The following is a 15,801-nucleotide window of genomic DNA, read 5'->3' as shown; positions in this document are numbered from 1 at the left end:
CTCCTGTTGGTAGGAGACATTGTGGAAGTTAGGATATGTACACCCACGTATTCCTGCCACAAGAATAATTGTTGCTTGCTTTCAACTTAAACTTTTATCTGCGGATGACAGGCTAATTCAATTTATTCTGGTTTTAGAAAGCAGTTGGATTAAAAAAAAATAAATAAATCAGCTGTAGAGCAACTGGAAATCCCTGCCCTAAAATGTTCTTAAACTGTTAATCTGTAACAATAAACTCTAAAAATGTATTTAACAGCAAATATAAAGAACCTAAAGAAAAAGTTGTTGCCATGTTGCTTGAAGATGCATTAATGGGTATGTCAAGCTCATAGGAAATTACAAAGACACACATACTTACATATATATATATATATATATATATATATATTGTTCAGAATTTCAGCAGTGGAGCTAGAAGTATGCCGCTGTCTGCAGAAATATTGCAGAACTGAAGAATAAACTCATAGTAAACATACTTCAATCACTTAAAAAAGGACGGGCCTGCAGAACTGAACAAATGTTATCATTTTAGACACTTATTAATTTACAGCCTATTAACTTGTAACATGAGAGCACACTGAATTTTTGAGCCCATATAATGAACTGTAACTGTGACAGACCACCCCCCCCCCCCCCTCCAACTCTCCCACAAAAAAACACACAACAAGCTTCCAAAGGGAGGTGCGGCCAAGAGAAAATATGAATTATGATCCGCCCTCTGAACAGCTTGGGGCTGACTGACTGAAACACACGGGAGTCCTGCAGGAGAAAAGAAGAATACCACGCTTTAACTTTGGGAGTCTTTTGGACACAGACATGCGCTGGAAAAGTGAAGTTAAAGTAGAATGTTGCGTCGTTACCGAGAGCGAGAGCGGATCTCTGTTGTCCAACGGTGAGGTGAGTCAAAGACAGGGAGCTGCGTCTGCTTCTGGTCAGGCGTGAGTGCGCGTCTCAGAGTGAATATTAGCCGAAATTGCTTCGCCAATTAAATCAGAGTGGGCTTTGGTGTGCCATTAAAGGCGGCCTTCCACAAACTGACAGCTCAGTATTTTCACAATTTGAAGAAATGCCAAAGAAAATTACCCCTCCCCGATTTCTGCAATTAAAACTCAAGTAGTTAATGAGACCTCTTCACCTTTTGGTTGCCCCGGGTAGACGTTTGTGGCGAGCTTAGCCTTTTAATTGCTGTTATTAAATAAATCAATCCCCCTTTTGCTCGAGACTTCGCGCTGCTCCGTGATTGACACATGAAATTGTTGGTGTTGGTTGGTTCGACCACAGCACGCGCGCATAAAGCGAGCGGTCTTTTGCCCACGAGCGAATCCAGAGCTCGAGAGCACCTAACGCACACGCGACAAGTATTATGTCGAGTGTTGTCTGTTGATGTAAGTAATGACTATCCTTCTCTTTTAAATGTCATTGCGGTAATGGTAATCGCCGGCGTTGTCATGGTGAAAAGTGAAAGGCATGATATTTATGGCGAGAAGCGCGGGGCATTTAAGGCAGCTGCGCGTCTCTGACGGAGCGACATCCTCTTCCTCCTCCGTATAGCTTCTCGTCATGTGTGAGGACTGCAAAGGAGACGAAGAGCTGCTGGGCAAATGCGCCGAGGAAAGGAGGAACATAATGGTAGGCCAGCACACCAAACTGCTTATCCCAGTAAACTCGTTCTGCGTCCACCAGCGGCCTCTTCGGAGTGAGGAAGTTCTAAAAAAGCTGCGGCTGTTGGCAAGAATTGCGCACGGTCTTCGGACGTCTGAGAAGCTTTTTTTCCAGCGTGAAAACAAAACTTTTCCTCGAGAATGTTCGAATGTGTAGTTTTTTTTTTCAAATAAATAACAACAACAATAATGATAATGTCTCTCTGACAGGTTAAAAGATTTTTCACGTTTCATTTTTATGTATTTAAGTTAATTTTAGACACACAAAAAAAAGTTGAGACAGACTTGCGTTTTTGTGGGTCTTTTAACTATCTGTGCTGCGAGTGGGGTACGAACCGAGTTGAAAGGCAGGCTGCGCTTCCCGCTCCTCGGTTTCTAACCAAAGGTCTCATCTCCAGGGCGCGCCGGTGGAAGTTTCGGATGAAGATACCTCGTCCCCGCAGGCGATGGAGTCTGCGCCTCTGCTGGGCAGAAGTGTGTGCGCGAGTTGCAACGAAGAGATTGTGGACAAATATTTATTAAAGGTAAAAAAAAAAAAAAAAAAGAAAGAGGAGAGAGAAAAAAAAAAATCCTGACAATTGCCCTTTCAGCTCCATTTTTCTAAGCTTTCTGTTGTTTGCCTTTGGCTTACTGTGGTTTTGTTGCAGATCCTCAGCAGGCCTCGCTCTCAGACGCGGTTTGTCTTTTGGCTAATTTATCGTATCTTTGCTTTAGGTCAACGACTTGTGCTGGCATGTGCGCTGTCTCTCCTGCAGCGTGTGTCAGACTTCACTTGGCAGCCACGCGAGCTGTTACATCAAAGAAAAAGAGGTTTTCTGTAAACTGGATTACTTTCGGTATGTGCATCTTCTTTTTTCTTTTTCCCTTCTTTGCTTTGCAACTGATTGCCAAACGGCAGTTGTACTTATTGAACGAAATTGTCGCAGAAATGAAACGAAAAGGTCGAGCCGCTTATGTACACGTTGTGAACTGGTGCCATGTAACTGTTCTCACTCACACGATTAGTGCATCACTCTGAAAACGAGTCTCCCTCCTAAAAAAAGTAGTTTCACGTCACCGTGGTGAATAAACCTACTAATGCTGGGTATAAGATTTTTTTCCCTTCTATCTCAAGAAGCTAGGCTATAAAAGCTTGGTTTGAATCGCAACTATTTCAGTAAACATTCTGTTGGGGAAATACGCCTTCATTTTAGTAAAAAAGAGCTATCGCCAGCCTTTCAGCTCTACGGGTGTCTCATTTGCTCGCCACGACCTTCCCCTGCAGAAGATACGGCACCTGGTGCGCGTGCTGCGGCCGGAACATCCACTCCACAGACTGGGTCCGCCGGGCGAAGGGCAACGTCTACCACCTGGCCTGTTTCGCCTGCTTCTCCTGCAAGAGGCAGCTGTCAACCGGGGAGGAGTTCGCCTTGGTGGAGGGGAAGGTGCTCTGCAGGGTCCACTACGACTGCATGCTGGACAACCTGAAGCGGGCCGTGGAGAAAGGTGAGCGGGCCTGCCTGCTGTCCCTCTGCTTGTATAAAAAGTGATCTTGAACGAGGCAAGTTTTGTTAGAACATTCATAGTAAATTGTGCCGGAGGTCTCTAGTTACTCTATTTTTATTTTATTTTATTTTTTTTTTTTGTTTGCTGTCGTGTGTTTTTATGAGAGTTTTCTCTGCAGGGAACAATGTTAACATGGAAGGGGCCGTGCCCACCGAGCAGGAGATTAACCAGCCGAAACCCTCCAAGAGAGCTCGGACCAGCTTCACTGCCGACCAGCTGCAGGTTTGAAACATAATGAATGCATTTTGCTTTTTTTTTTAACTTGTTTAAAAAAAAAACAACAACAACAGTGTCAGTTAAGGAACTGAGCCTGAGTCTCACATGTTTTTTTCAAATAATAGAGGGACTTCATTTAAATGATTTTTTTTTAAATGGTGATGATGGTAATAGCTAAATAACTAAAATACGGGCAACATGTATTCAGATGGATCAAATGGTGGAACAGAAGGTATGGATCCAGTATTTAAATGTGCAAAATATTTGATAAATGCAATAAAAAAAAGAAAAACAAACAGTGAGGGTGTTTTTCACATAAAAAAAATTGCCTGCGAAAAAAGGTAAAAATGAAAAAAAAAACAGATTTTGCTTACTTTACAAGCAGCTTCTTCAGTTAATTAACACACAGCTAAAAATCTGTGTTTGACTGATGTTTTTGTGCAGTTTCGACAATACATGAGTTTGATCTATATAGAGCAAGATAACTGCCAAAAACTGCCAGAAATATTTTCTATATATATGTATATGTATATATATATATATTCTGAGACCCTGGTCCCCATTCGAGGACTTAGTTTTTTTCCCTAAAAAACTCATTCCAGTTCAAAGCCAGCGCTTAGATGTAATAATTTCTGCTTATTTTAAATAGCCAAAAGTAATAATAAAAGAAAAATCATGAATAATTCAAGCTTGGGCCTAAAAAGGAGCTGTTGTAATCTTAATAACTTTTCATTGTATTAATTCCTAATTTATTCTTCGTTCCTTCCAGACACGGTGAGTTAAAAAGCAGATTTTGGCAGAAATTCCGTTTAGGACCACACGTGAGCCTTGTTTGCCTTGTTTAACTGATTCCCCCCTCTACCTGTTTACATGCAGGTGATGCAGGCTCAGTTCGCTCAGGACAACAACCCCGATGCTCAAACGCTGCAGAAGCTGGCGGAGCAGACGGGCCTCAGTCGAAGAGTCATACAGGTCAGCGATGGGTTGGGCGCACAGAGACTAAATAGATGCTGGAATACACAGAACAACCCTGTTAGTGCCAACATGCAGTGGTTAAAACGCTTTGCAATGTTATGGTTCCTTTGATGTTAAAGGTGACATAATTGGTCTGTTTTTTTTATTTTTTATTGAGAGATCCTTCACAAAGAGCTCTGTAGATATATATTTGCCCCCTTTTTTATTTATTTATTCAGGCATTGCAACTGTGCCAGGACTTTTTGTACTCAAAGGTAGAATGACAATAAAAAAGTCGAAGGTGCTGGTCTGTGTAGCTACAGTTCTACAGAGGCATCACACCGCTTAACGAATGTGAATGTGAGACTACAGATACCTTTTGATGTGCCTTATAACGCATTGTGCAGCAGAGGGTGACGCCATCTGAGAAAACGTGCCTCGGGCCAGATTTGTCCACGCACTGACAGTTCGAACTACATTTCTATTGTTTCTAGTAAGGACTACGCTGATTGAACTCTGCATTTGGGGCACATCTTAACATCTGGGATGGACCCCCACCCCAAAGAACACCAACTTTATGATAGAGATTCTACTCACCTGTGAAAAGTGACTCCTTAGCTGTAATTTTTTTTTTTTAAAGGGATAGAGATTAAAGCATATGTGGTCACATGTCATTCGTGGGGGATTCAGACCAGGAACCCGTGGGCAGGCCTTTGGTTAAAATGTGTTTTGTCTCGGTAATAATGCAGGTTTGGTTCCAGAACTGTCGAGCACGCCACAAAAAGCATGTGAGCCCCAACCACAACTCCGGCAGCCCACTGACCTCCCTGCAGTCGAGCCGCCTCTCTCAGCCCACCCCGACCCCCGAGGAGCTGCAGTACACGGCCTACGGAGGCCCAGAGGGGTCAATGCTTTCTGCACTACACTCCTTCATCGACAGTGAGCATGAGGCTTTTTACGAGGAGTCCTTTTTTGCATTTCGTTTCTGTCTTTAAACTGTAGAGACGGCTTTCGCAGCGCCTCACAGCCAAAACTACGTTTGAAATTTCCACGTTTAGAATTTCAATGACATACATTTTCACATGTATAGCTCTAAGTTGAACGAGTCACACAGATGGCATTCGGTGGCCCAGAAGACGCCCTTCTTTGTATTACAAACATGTGAATTCACAGAATAAATAACTGCTAAGCTGAAGACGATTTGAGAGCCAACTTCATCTGAAATACTTGGAGTACTTCTTCATGCTTTATTTTACGGCGGCTAAACCTTTGGCTCAGTAAACGACGCAGTCAAGAGATGAAAGGTTCAGATGTGGACAAAAGAAAAATAGAAGCAGAAGCGGAGCCTCAACTGAATGACATTTGAGAAGAAAAAAAAAATCTCTTTCAAAGCAATAGAGAATTAGTCTAAAATCACAGGCTACACGATTAATGTTGATATCAAATGGGTGATATGATGGCAAATTATCCCCTTTAACTGATAGATTTAAAACAGACTAGAAGGGCCCTCAGAGACTGCAACCTCCACTTAGACTGATGCTCCATTATTTAAAAATGTGACCCAAAATCGTGTGGGTTCTGCTCGTGGCCACATTCCCCATCTGTAATTGTAATTGTAAAAATAGAAAGTATTTGGTTAGACTTATCCGTAAGCTTGGGAAGAATTGTACTATATCAAATACGACCACGTCCATCGCCAGCGATACTTTTTCTGCGGTTTTCTTGCATTTTATTAAAAATTTGTTCTCCAGCTCATCGGGAGTGTAGAGGAGAGCCGTCAGAAACTGGATAAAACGTTTTCTGAAAGTTCTACAATGAGATGCTTTTCATCAACTGATATAAATATATGTCCACTCTTGAGTTGACATGGAAACGACCGTAGTAACTGTGTGCTCTGTGTGTGTGTGTGTGCCCACAGTACACTCGCCTCCTTCCATGTTTCAACCGCTGCTGCCGACCCACGCCATGACCTCCCTGCCTGTGTCTCACGCCTGAGCTGCTTCTTTTCCCTCTCACACACACACACACACTCACCAGCGCTCGTCCGTCATCAGCACCTGCAGTATTCTGACCTCCATGGTAAATATCATTTCATCTTCAGTGAGTCCCTTTGTTTCCTTAAGCAGCCAGTAGTTCATCTTTACACGTTTATACTTTTGGTGGGCAGATTATGGAGGACTGTGGTTTACAGTCGGACACGCTGTCCAAATGTGGAAGTGCAGAGGGTTCAGTGTACCTCACAGGACTGTGACTTTGTATTTGTTTCTGTGTAGTTGGTGACAAAGTTTACAGTGTTACTCTAAGTGAAAGCCACCAGACCCAAAACTCCATATGAAGGTGAACTTGAACTTGTTTGTCCAACAGTGTTGCAATTTAATTTATTGTATGTGAAGTCTGTTTCAAGAATAAAATGTCTAATTTCACAAACCTGCGCGATGGATGGATGAGTGTAAACGCTACTGTGCAGCGTGTTTAAATCTCAGTGTGCTTCTTTTTCTTTTTTAAAGAATTTACGAAAACAATGGTTGTGTCAACAAATGTGTGGAAACAATTTATTGTACTAAGTAGGTGGAAGAAAACATGTTAAGTCTCAAAAGAATATAAATATCAATACATACGCACACAGCTGATACATTCCAGTGCAATCTTCACTGATTAAGGTAATAAATAACAGACATTTATACCGTCAACTTAAAATGAAATAGTCGAGCATTTCAATTAGAGCTCTGCTTTGTGAGTTGGGAGTTTGAGCCAATAAAACTGAATCGTATTTGGCAAAGACAGATGTTTAGCCTGTGTCTACTTGCTGACTGTGGTTGACCAAAAGAATCTTATTTCCAGACACGGGAGTGAGAAGAGAGCAAATAAACACACGGTTTGACAACACTTATCAGATCGGAGGTATTCGCTCTGGTTGGAAAAGAAACTGAACCTGAGCCAAAACTCAACCTCTGTTCAACATAACAGAGGCATGACAACATGCCCTGCTGAACGCTAACATGCATCATTTGCGCTCTTTCGCATACACAAGCAGAGCTGTTTTGCTTTTATCGAATGGTGACGTGTCCCAGCGTGTTCAGCTCAAACCGAGGGTGTGCGAGCCTGCCAGCGCTGTCACTCTGAGGCACCGCGAGGGCAGGCTCTCAGGTTTGATAAACCCAGTATAAAAAAAACACAAAACAGTCATGAGTCAAATCTAAAGGTTAGCATCAGTCTATGTGATGAATGACTCTATTTGGGAAAAAGCTACACCTTTCACCACCTTTTCAAACGCTCGATTAAGGAGACAAACCAACACAACTGCATCCCTCATGTACTTGACTTACTGGTGTTACGACCTGCCACAAAGAACATCTTCGGTTCTCCAAGAGAACTCGTGCTGAAAGATTGGACATTAAGTTCACAGCTACTACAAGAGCTGCTTGAAGAGTCTTCTAAGAACAACGCAAGACGTCATTGAGAGAAACGTGTCCAACTGCTCCGCTGTATGTTTGGTCTGCCCGGCGCTGTACGCTTTTGCCTCACCTTTGGAAATATATTGATGTTTCACAAATAGAAAACATTAAAATCCTCAACAGAGAAGCACACTTCAAGCATCCGAGGACATTTTGATGTTTTTGAAATCAAACACGTGCCTGAGGGACATCAGTTCAAGCCAACTACAGTCACTCTTCTCTGATGAAATACGCTTTTCTGTCACCTCTCAAATCGACAGGGGTTCAAGTCGTTGATGAGATATATTTTCAAAGTATCTTTTTATTAACTGTAATGGTCACTGGTCTCGCTGGATCGTGCCCCAAGTGGCACGTGCATGTGCCCACATCAGCAGCGGTATTAGAGGAAGGAATTGGCACATGAGAGCTGTAAATACAAGCCAGTGACTTTCTTCCAAATAACCAAACTCAAAAAAGCTTCCACCTACATCATCTTTAACCAAACCACAAACCTAACATTGTGAAAAGGACAAGGAGATTCTTCTCTGGCTTCTAAATATCTGATTTGGACTGATTAAAAAAAAAAATAAATAAAAAAAAATCAAATAAAGAAGCATCTTTAAAAGTAAACTATGTAACAATCAATAAAACACTGAATGTCAATTATTACACAAGAAGGCACTTATTGGTGAAAACATTTCTCACTGTGAGACACTCTGAGCTGATGCTGGTGTTAAAAACTCAGCAATGCATTCACTCCCTAACGGAACACATCTGGCAATAACTGGCGCCACCACGTGGTACAAAACAGTAACTACAAGAGATCGAGACAAAAAAAAAAAAAGAAAGTTTACTACAGTCCCAAGAAATAAATAAAGAGCTTAAAACTGTTGTTCTAGTAGGACGTTCGGATGTAGAATGACTGTAGCTGTAAAATATTTACAACAGTTCTGTTAAAAAATGCACATTAGAAAATATTTACATTCTCCTCATGGGACTTTGTACTTTGTCCACGAAGCCTTTTTTTTTTTGTTGCACAAACTGGAGTTAACTATCAGGTCAATAAATGAAAGTGCGGGAGCCTACAGCAGCTGCCCTGTGAAATTAAATTACTCTCGGGAAAAAGTATATGGCCACTTGGGATTGTACCACGCTTTGGTAATAACGCCGTCCTCAGTCCGCCTCCTCTTCTCGTCTCTAGCTCACGTTGCCCTTCTTGAGGATCTTCTTCAAGGCTTTGCTCATGTAGAAGGGTCGGCCATGTGAGCCGTCATTCACCTCCAGGTCCCACACTACAGAAAGAATCATTCAACCAATCAATGTTGCACGTGTAAAGACACGATGTTCTCGAATGTTTCAATTCAAACATCTGAAAAGCACGGGACAAACACTTCAAACATTTAAGTTTATTCAAAAACAAAGATTCACATTTTCATTGGATTTGTCGATTTAAAAAAAAAAAAAAATACCCTGTACAAAAACAACACTGAATAACCTCCAGACGTGTGTATTATACTTAGTATTAAAACAGCACGACATCCGAACCATTCAATAAAAAACTTTTTTACCAAAAATGGCTTTGACATCCTTTTATAAACCGTATCGCAAAGGTTCCCTAGTGTTGGGTCTAAAATCACGAAGCAGGAGGAACATATTCAGAATTATCTTTTTTTTTTTCACAACTAGGCACGTAAACTAGCGGCTGCAGTCAAGACGTTTCCTGAACTCACTCAGGTTCTCTTCAGATCTTCAGCAATAACTACGTCTCGACCCCTCACAAAGTCTTTGTCTGGTTTACAGTACATCTCGGGGCATGATGAAAACTTTGAAATGACTGTGCAGCTGTAAATAATCAATAAATAACCTGCTTGGCTAGCTGCAGGATCCACACAAGCTTTCGATCTGTGTGTTCGTGTTAGTTTAAATAAGATGGATTAAAGCAACCTATAAAAGCAATGGTGAACATCAACGGCGGGCAAAATAATCATGCTACACAGAAGAAATAAATCGCGTGGTTTCTTCTCCTGTATGTGAAAGTGCACACAGAATTCGATTTTACACTAGAAGACCAAAGTGTGACAATAGAGGTGCCCCAAAAGTCCGCCACTTTGTCAGGGTGACGGCTTATGCCTTAGTCTTAAGCCATCTGTACAACCTAAGGTCCTCATGTTTGTTTGTGTAAAAAATGTCGCATTCCTTTTCTCTCAGGTTGTGCATCCGTCCTGCATATCGGTACCCTGTCGGTAAGGCAGAGGTCAGCAGAGAATACAGAGAGGGAAAAAGACACGGGGGCAGAAGTGAAGCGGACAAAAAGGCAAGTATCAGAGTTGGCGCAAAAGAGGAAGTAAACAGAGTCTTTTTTTTTTCCAGAGTCTGTGCCTTTTCTGTGAGGATGTGAAGAAACGACATGTCCTTTCATGTCCAAGTCATCCCTGACCAGGCTGGGATACATCCAGTTAGGATGTTTAGCCCTACAGTACTTGCTCTCAAACCCCACACATAGAGCAGATATGGAGAAGCGAGTCAGAGAGTCAACAGTTTGGGGAAAATGGCTGCACTTCGCTCAGGACGAAGCACAAGATGTGGCACGCTCTTCCCCTTTGCGCAGGATCTTGTGCAGGCCGGCAGACATGTAGTAAGGCCTGGAGGAAGAACCATTGTTCCTCTCCAAGTCTTCACCTGAAACCAGGTCCGGGCACAGGAGAGGAGCGGGGAGAGCAGATAGTGCACAAGAGATAGCCGGAAAGAGAAAGAAAGGCAAAGGCTTAGTAGAGATAAAAACACAAAGACATGGCAGAAAAGATAGCTGAAACAGGGACTGAACAGGAAGCAGTTGTTATTAGAATTTAGAGCCAGTATTGAAGATAGAAAGTGTGATTGTAAATTGCTGACATGCTGCTTGATGTTAGATGTTCTTCCATGAGAGCGGTGCATGGTGCCTGTAATTTCATTATGAATCGGCGTGTATTGGGGAAAAAAAACATAAAGAAGCATACTTACAAAAGCACAGGAACAGTGTGTCCACACACATGGCATAGATGTTAAAAAAGCCATTTGCAATCATGTAGGATCCAAATATGACCGTCTAAAAGAAGTAAAAGAAGAAAAAGTTTTAGGTTTCACATGATCAGCTTCATACGTGCATTTCTGTATCATTGTGCAACAAACTGAAGCATTCCAACACACACCAAAAAATGTTGATGATCATACATTTAAAGGAGAAAAAACAGCAAAGTTAATATGGACATTAAGGCAAAAGTAAAGCTCCAAAAGCATCTTAATGGGTTTCCATATATATTTGGAACAAAGCACAAGCAGAGAACAACTTTAAGGCGGTGACTGAGACAGATATAAAACATATAAACTGATTCACAACTTAACCAATACTGTGGGAAGGTTCTGAATGAAACGTATAAGTATTGAGTTAAAATTAAGTCCTTTCTGTGCACACTGAGCAATCCAAGTCAGAAAACAAGCTACAAAATAAAAAAGCAACAAAGCAACTCTTACACCAGCGACCCTGTTACTGCTTTTAGGAATACTCATCGTGTTAAGATAGCTCACACACATTTAACTCCTTACCACAAGGGGGACCCAACTGTAATTTAGTATCGGCACCTCTTCTTGCAAACCTGGTATTTTTTGTGAGAAGAAGAAAAATGCAAGGACCCCTAGAAAAAAAAGAAAAAAAGAGTGAGCTGAGATATGAACATATCAACACGTTTTAACCCTTCAAAGACTTCAACAGAAGTATAGAGAGGTGTCTGCTTTTACAGAATACACCGTAACACTATTTTTCAAGAGGCATTCAGGTCGTGTAACTGCTGACATGAAATTGGATGTTTAAACAAGCTCTCATCAAACGCAAGATTAGATCAAATCACTACTTTGCAGTAAAATTTGACTTATAATGTCCGAAATACAACAGGGATTTAGATTAGTTATTCATTATTCAGACAGTGCGACTGAAATTAAACTCACCAACACCTCCTGAAACCAGAAGTTTTCCCAGGAACAAGAGAAAGTCTGTGACTTTGTCCAGGACAGCCACCCTGAAAAGAAAGAGGATAGAGGAGTCGCTGTCATGCACTGTGACACACAGAGACATGTAAGTGAACTCTAGTGCATATTGTCAAGTGGGTTAAGTTGGAAGTATTTGCAGCTCATGGAAACAGTTATTTCTTTGTTGTCCTAGCAATATATAGCCAGTTAAAAACGTTAAAATTAAAGAATGGAACTTAATGATAAGAGTATGACAAGAGGTGCCCTGCTGCTGAGACTTTAAGACACGAGGATCTTGAAGTTAAAACTTACCGTACAACATTCCTCATCAAGAGGAAGAAAGCTTCCTTGGAAGATGAGCAGAAGTTCTTTCCGTATATTGCTATCTGTGGGTGGGAACAAAGCAGACGAGCAGAAGTGCAAGCTTGGTCAATTTGCAGCTACATGTCTAACAGATACCACCGATAAATGAGTCAATACTACAATTGGAAAAAGCTCACCATGATGTATGCGTTTCTGTTCATAAACTTGATGAAATGTTCCATGCACCAGAAGCAGCCCTTAAGGCAGCAAAGCAAGAATCGTGCAACAGCATTTTGAGAACCTGGGGATATAAAAGGGATCATCAACATTAGAAAATAATCTCTGAATTCAGAAAGAGAAAGATTATCAGTGAAAGAGTGAACTTGCCCCTCAGTTTGTGATCCAAGTACTCAAGAACAATTCGGATCATCTGCACCAAGGCGAGGATTAGTGAGCCGAAAGCCAGAGAGCCCGTGTGATAACTGCGAGGCAAATAAACAGAACATTGCATAAGAAGCACAAACTTCTGCCACTTCAGATGAGTTGTTCATAAGTTCATCACTTATTCAATTCTGACTGGTTCACCTTAGATCTTTGGAAATCATTTGTGGGCTTGTTATCAAGATACTCTCAAAAATAAACTCTAAATCTGCCATACAGTCAAATATGACATCTGGGGAAACCCACCGTATGGCTCTGCTGAACGAGGAGTACAGTGGACAGGCTGGGATGTCAACTGGCTTCTTCAGGGCCCAATAGTAAGAGGCAAAAGCCCCGGCCAGGGTGCACTGGCCCAGGGCGAGGATAAAGTTGATCAGCCAGAGGAACACAAACAGGTTACACAGATGGAGGACTAAGATGTGGCTGTGGTACACACTCTCTCCACCGTAGAAGGCAAACATGCACTGGGACCCAGGGCAAAGTTTGGTAATATTGCTCTGACTGAAAGTCTGGGGAAAAAAAGCAACAGATTTCTTGTGATGCTGAGTCAAATGGTCATAACAATCAACCCACTCAAGGACAAACTGGCAGAACTCTCCTCCTCTTAACTTCTGTCACTGTGTCGGGCACATGTAAACTAAGAATTTCCAAAATGAATGGCTTTGAGTTGATCCTGCATTTAATAAAACACAGTGTGAAATCATTGCTTATGGATCCTTTTAAATGCACATGAGACCATGTACACAAACCCAGTCAGGCTGACTGACTCACTGCTGTCAGCCACAAACTGAACTTTATTCCCATTAAGACATCTAATCTATTCAACCTACTTGCTGTTTAACTCAATTTAACTGATGGCAGCTTGATGAAAAAATTCAGCCAAGTTCCTATTTTGCTAAGAGAGAAGGGCAGAGTAATTACCTCGATTTGTAAAAAAGATAAAACAAACAATCGTAGTCGTGTTTTTCTATGAACAAAACACTGCGACATAAACACACATTCTTGACAGATTAAGTATTTCTTCAATACATGTATTTCACGGTGTGCGAGGGGGTGGTGCTAACCTCTGGTTTGCATGTGTGGTTTGCATAAATGCACTGATCGTCAACAGGTGTCACCTTGTAGACCGCATCACTCGAAGATGCCAAGAAGCTGAAGACGACCTCGTTAAGGATAACAAAGTGGGAAACTTCCAACACACAAGAACAACTTCAGACGGAAGCGGTGTGAACAGTGCTCATGAATCTGATGTTAAGCTTCTACAGCCAAACAGCCACAAAAGAAGCAGACTTCGTCCACTTCAGTGTCTAAGCAGTTGGAAGGATACACTGCTGTGACTGTGGCATAAGCTATGCAGATGGCCAGAAGAAAGAAGGTGATGAGAGGGTAGAAGAGAGTGGACATGATGTAGCTGATGGCCCTGGAAACAAGAGCAATCATTGTACGCATTCAAAAAAATAAAAAGGGTCAAACACAATCAATGAACAGAAGTTTTACCCATACTCACTTGCTTCCCTCCTTCAGTAGCGCAATTGCGATGCTCAGCCTCGACCTCAGAAATATCAGTATAATCACGATGATGACCTCAACAACAGAGAGCGAGATCACTACAAAACAAAATGTCAAGTCAAGGAGTATACAGCAAACGGTTCTAAACATATATATTCACCATCAGAATCTTTTCATTCATTCATCATCATCAAAGTTCTTATAATCACTGAGACTAACATCTTACTCTATCAAGAGGTTTGGGATTCACCTTAAAAACCTGCTATTTTCTGTCTTTTGAGACCAATGAAAAAAGTGTGAGTATGTTAGTAAAGTATCCATGGGTTTTTAAATCAGCCCTGGCTTGGCACCGCATTGATGGGAACTCAACATCCGGGTACATAGAACAACTTTTTACTGAGGATGCTGCAGCTCTGGGCAACAAGAGTGGTCACCACACCGAACAAGCAATGACTGGCGATGGAAAACTGTATCTCCTGTTTGTTTAACTGAGCGTACACGCTAAAAAGAAAGTTTAAATGTGTTACTTTTGCTTTCAAAAGACCATAAGAGAACAACCGCTGATAACCGTACTTGCACTCATGGGGCTAATTTATTTATTTTTATTCTACAGAGACCAGAAACCCATAGACACGTTATGAAACTTGTAGATCAGATTAAAATCCTTTTAAAAAAAGCTAATGGTAGCGGATGACATCTTACTGAAGATAAGCCATGTCTGGCTGTGTTGAAGATAAACTCTGAGATCTGTTTGGAAGCCAATATCAGCGATGGTGATGTTAGCATCCGGTTTCATGCTCAGCGCACTGTACTCCCAGTAACAGTGCCAGATACCTGAGAGAGAAGGACGGACAAAACTAGGATAAGTGTAAAATCTGCGAGTTTACCGTGAGAGCTTAAGTTTTCACAGCAAAAAACCCCCAAAAACAACAACATAGGCACTACATGGAAATGGTGTTGTGTATGCTCACCATAGCCGACTGCAATGATGACACAACAAATGATGAGCCACACTATTATACCAGCAATGTAGCGTAGTAGAAGGATGAACAGCAGACTGACCACCATTGATATTACCAGACCTCTGAAAAAACATTAATACATACCATCATGTAAAAAAAAAATAACACACAAACTGCTATTTCTGTTTTTTTTTTTGTTGTATAGAAACAAATCAGCCACATGGAGAATAACATCGACACAGTCAAGTAACCAATTCGACTTGCGTTATGTCTACAATTACGAGAGATTGAACATATTTGAACTGCCAGAGGAAGACAAGGCAGGAAAAAGGTCTTTATTGTCCAAAAACAAAGTTAGAGCAATATTACAGTTACAAATGCACTATAAGGCAAAGACTGGACTTTTGAAACAATGTGCTCTGACCAGATAAATCAAAGACAGGTATGTTATCCATACTAACAGCAGAAACATTTGATGGAGATAAAGGAGCTTTAAGGCTGAGAACCTCATACCAATTGTGAGGCATGGAGATGGAAATGCTATGATTTGGGGATAGCGCCACAGCCTTAGGGACTGGGAAGCTTGTAGTCACTGAGTTAACTATGAATTCTTCATCCAAGGTATCAAACAATGCATGAGGATAATATGACGTCAGATGGCTAAATGCTGACGTTTTAATCAGCCTCCATGTTATTTCACTGATCGCAGAATTTTCTCCAACCACAGAGGAACATCTAATTCTTGTTAAGAACCAAAACAAAAATAAATGCTTA

General features: G+C 41.4%; 2 protein-coding genes across 7 annotated transcripts in view; one reads left to right on the top strand and one right to left on the bottom strand.

Moving 5' to 3' along the window:
• Positions 1-736: 736 nt before the first annotated feature.
• LOC140312020 (LIM/homeobox protein Lhx8) lies at positions 737-6,803 on the top strand. Of its 3 annotated transcripts, none has more exons than XM_072389668.1 (8): positions 737-897; positions 2,060-2,185; positions 2,376-2,497; positions 2,929-3,146; positions 3,325-3,428; positions 4,299-4,394; positions 5,126-5,315; positions 6,295-6,803. In XM_072389668.1, the coding sequence occupies exons 1-8, from the start codon at positions 817-819 to the stop codon at positions 6,369-6,371; spliced, it is 1,014 nt and encodes a 337-aa protein (XP_072245769.1). In that variant the 5' UTR covers positions 737-816; the 3' UTR covers positions 6,372-6,803. The 3 variants fall into 3 exon arrangements, with proteins under 3 accessions (XP_072245769.1, XP_072245768.1, XP_072245770.1); XM_072389667.1 differs by having other exon boundaries at positions 2,926-3,146; XM_072389669.1 differs by lacking the exon at positions 737-897 and adding an exon at positions 955-1,629 and having other exon boundaries at positions 2,926-3,146.
• A 2,108-nt stretch (positions 6,804-8,911) lies between these two features.
• Positions 8,912-15,801, bottom strand: part of slc44a5b (solute carrier family 44 member 5b) — a 28,583-nt gene continuing 21,693 nt past the window's right edge. For 2 of the 4 annotated variants that reach the window (XM_072389664.1, XM_072389666.1), the window contains 13 exons: positions 15,037-15,149; positions 14,768-14,899; positions 14,064-14,163; positions 13,884-13,976; positions 13,621-13,708; positions 12,803-13,065; positions 12,503-12,597; positions 12,313-12,416; positions 12,125-12,198; positions 11,792-11,862; positions 11,393-11,481; positions 10,811-10,895; positions 8,912-9,102 (listed from right to left, as the gene is read on the bottom strand). In XM_072389664.1, coding sequence (XP_072245765.1) covers positions 9,008-9,102; positions 10,811-10,895; positions 11,393-11,481; positions 11,792-11,862; positions 12,125-12,198; positions 12,313-12,416; positions 12,503-12,597; positions 12,803-13,065; positions 13,621-13,708; positions 13,884-13,976; positions 14,064-14,163; positions 14,768-14,899; positions 15,037-15,149 — 1,402 coding nt within the window. In that variant the 3' untranslated portion in view covers positions 8,912-9,007. Of the gene's footprint in view, positions 9,103-9,259; positions 10,490-10,810; positions 10,896-11,392; positions 11,482-11,791; positions 11,863-12,124; positions 12,199-12,312; positions 12,417-12,502; positions 12,598-12,802; positions 13,066-13,620; positions 13,709-13,883; positions 13,977-14,063; positions 14,164-14,767; positions 14,900-15,036; positions 15,150-15,801 lie in introns of those variants that run through there. The other 2 variants (XM_072389663.1, XM_072389665.1) reach the window with 1 other exon arrangement.

The sequence above is a fragment of the Leuresthes tenuis genome, unplaced genomic scaffold (genome assembly GCF_036924035.1).
Source record: "Leuresthes tenuis unplaced genomic scaffold, fLeuTen1.0.hap1 SCAF_7, whole genome shotgun sequence".
NCBI lineage: Eukaryota > Metazoa > Chordata > Actinopteri > Atheriniformes > Atherinopsidae > Leuresthes > Leuresthes tenuis.
Note: the sequence above shows the minus strand (reverse complement) of the source record. Positions and strands in the feature narration are given on the sequence as shown.

Bases quoted from the DNA above. Each gene is read 5' to 3' on its own strand.
- LOC140312020 (XM_072389667.1), top strand. From the start codon at position 817: ATGCGCTGGAAAAGTGAAGTTAAAGTAGAATGTTGCGTCGTTACCGAG. The intron at 898-2,059 runs GTGAGTCAAAGA...TCTCATCTCCAG, and splicing joins CTCTGTTGTCCAACGGTGAG to GGCGCGCCGGTGGAAGTTTC. The intron at 3,429-4,298 runs GTTTGAAACATA...GTTTACATGCAG, and splicing joins TCACTGCCGACCAGCTGCAG to GTGATGCAGGCTCAGTTCGC.